The 2,584-nt window shown below is 59.4% G+C and overlaps 1 protein-coding gene across 1 annotated transcript in view; it reads left to right on the forward strand.

Moving 5' to 3' along the window:
• The window catches only part of FLOT1 (flotillin 1), a 7,222-nt gene extending 5,155 nt beyond the window's left edge, over positions 1-2,067 (forward strand). The window contains exons 10-11 of the mRNA XM_010571244.1: positions 1,356-1,520; positions 1,637-2,067. Coding sequence (XP_010569546.1) covers positions 1,356-1,520; positions 1,637-1,669 — 198 coding nt within the window. The 3' untranslated portion in view covers positions 1,670-2,067. The remainder of the gene's footprint in view (positions 1-1,355; positions 1,521-1,636) is intronic.
• Positions 2,068-2,584: the final 517 nt, after the last annotated feature.

Here is a 2,584-nt window from a genome sequence, read left to right on the forward strand (position 1 = left end):
CCCCCCCATGGATTTGAGGTGGTTTGGGGGTGTCCTGGGGGGATTTGGGGTCCCTAGGGGGTCTCAAGGGGGTATTTTGGGGTCCCATGGGGTATTTTGGGGTGCCCCCCATAGATTTGGGGTACCCCCCATTGGATTTGGGGTGGTTTGTGGGTTGTCAGGGGGGATCTGGGGGTTCCCGGGGGTATTTTGGGGTCCCAGGAGGTGTTTCGGGGTGCCCCTATGGGGTGGGGGCAGTCTAGGAGGGGCAGAGGGAGGAATTGGGGGGGGTTAAGGGGTGGGTTTGGGGTGAAAGTCATTTTGGGACAGCTGAGCACGGAGAGGATTTGGGGGGGCCAGAGGCAGGTTTTGGGGTCAGATCTTGGGATTTTGGGGTGCCATGGGCAGATTTTGGGGTGAGATCTGGGGGTTTGGGGGTGCTGACAGAAAACTTTGGGGTGAAACATGGTGATTTTGGATAAGGTAGCAACGGAATGGGAGGGTTTGGGGGTGCTGCAGCCAGATTTTGGGGTGCGATCTGGGGATTTTGGGGTGCCAACAGAGTATTTTGGGATGAAATGTGATTTTGGAACAGGCACCGATGGGGAGGGGGAGTTGGGGGTGCTGCAGGCAGATTTTGGGGTGAGATCTGGGGATTTTGGGGTGCTATTAGCAGATTTTGGGGTGTGATCTGGGGGTGCTGAGAAATAATTTTGGGGTGAAACATGGCAATTTTGGAACAGGCAGCAATGGGGAGGGGGATTTCAGGGTGCCACAGGCAGATTTTGGGGTAAGATCTTGGGACTTTGGGGTGCCACGGGCAGATTTTGGAACAGGCAGTGATGGAAGAGGGTATTTTGGGGTGCTGTGGGCATATTTTGGGGTGAGATCTGGGGATTTTGGAGTGCCAACAGAGTATTTTGGGGTGAAACATGGTGATTTTGGAACAGATGGCGATGGGGAGGGGGATTTTGGGGTGCCACAGGCAGATGTTGGGGTGAGATCTGGGGATTTGGGGGTGCCATGGGCAGATTTTTGGGTTAAACGTGGCCATTTTGGAGCAGGCAGTGACGGGAAAGGGGGATTTTGGGGTGCCACAGGCAGATTTTGGGGTGAGATGTGGGAATTTTGCGGTGCCAACAGAGTATTTTGGGATGAAATGTGATTTTGGAACAGGCACTAATGGGGAGGGGGAGTTGGGGGTGCTGCAGGCAGATTTTGGGGTGTGATCTGGGGGTGCTGAGAAATAATTTTGGGGTGAAACATGGCAATTTTGGAACAGGCAGCAATGGGGAGGGGAATTTTGGGGTGCCATGGGCAGATTTTGGGGGGAGATCTGCGTATTTTGGGGATGAAAGCCGCTGTTTTGGGGGCAGGTGGCAGAGGCGGTAGCGCAGCCGCTGCTGGGGACACGGCGTGTGACGTTGGTGGCCGGTGGCTCCGGGGACATCGGGGTGTCGCGGTTACCGGGGGAGATCCTGGACGTCGTCACCCGCCTGCCCGCCACCGTCGAGGCCCTCACGGGCGTCAGCGTCACCCAGGTGCGCCAGGATGCCTGGGTCCTTTGGGGGAGGGGGGCTGTCACACCTGGGTCCCCTGGGTGTGGGGACACCACGACATCTGGGTCCGCTCCTCAGTCTCCCGTCTGTCCCCACAGGCCGCCCAGAAGAAGTCCGAGTGCCAGGCCTGATCCAGTGCCACCGCGTCCCCAAAGTGCCACTACATGCTGGTGCCACCCTGCCTGTGAGGCGACACCACCCCCAGGATCCCACGTCTGCATGGTGTCACCACTCCCTGGAACCCCCATCTCGCCTAAGTGCCACCACCTCCCAGTGATACTGTGTCCCCAAAGTGCCATCATGCCACCCTACCTGCAAGGTGTCACCACCCCCTGGAGCCCCTGTCCCCATGGTGTCACCATCTCCTGGAACCTCCTCGCCAAAGTGCCACCAGCTCCCAGCGATACTGTGTCCCCAAAGTGCCACTACCCCACAGTGCCACCATATCCCCAAAGTGCCACCATTCCACTGCACTAGTGTCCTCCCATGGTGCCACCACCCCGAGATCCCACTGTGCCCCCGAGATGCCACCACCCCGCAGTGCTAATGTGTCCCCCAAGTGCCACCAACCCCCAGTGCCATCCCCACTCACCCCCTCAGGGGCTGGTGTGTCCCCAGGGTGGAGGACATGTCCCCATGTCCCCAGATCATTAAAGCTGCTGCGTCTGCACTGGCCAGACCTGGGTCCCTCAGGGGTCAGTGGGTGTGGGGACCCCCAGAAGGGACATGGGTGTCCCCAAAAGGGACAGTGGTGGGAGCTCATGGTAGGGGGACCCAGAGGGGACATGGGGACAGAGCAACACCAGGTGGAAGACTTGTGGGGGGAGTGTCACCAAAGGTGACATGGGTACTATGGCAGACCCCAGAGGGGACACAGGGGGGGCGGTGTGGGGGACAGGGGATTCCCACTCCCCCCACCCCCAAGGGACCTAAAGGGGACAGAAAGGACCTGGGGGGGCAGGCAGGGCCTACGGAGGACACCCAAGGACATGGGGACCTTAAAAAGGACACAGTCACCCCCCCCCCCCCTGGGGGAACTCACAGTG

The sequence above is a fragment of the Haliaeetus leucocephalus genome, unplaced genomic scaffold, assembly GCF_000737465.1.
Source record: "Haliaeetus leucocephalus isolate CR32 unplaced genomic scaffold, Haliaeetus_leucocephalus-4.0 Scaffold313, whole genome shotgun sequence".
Lineage (NCBI taxonomy): Eukaryota > Metazoa > Chordata > Aves > Accipitriformes > Accipitridae > Haliaeetus > Haliaeetus leucocephalus.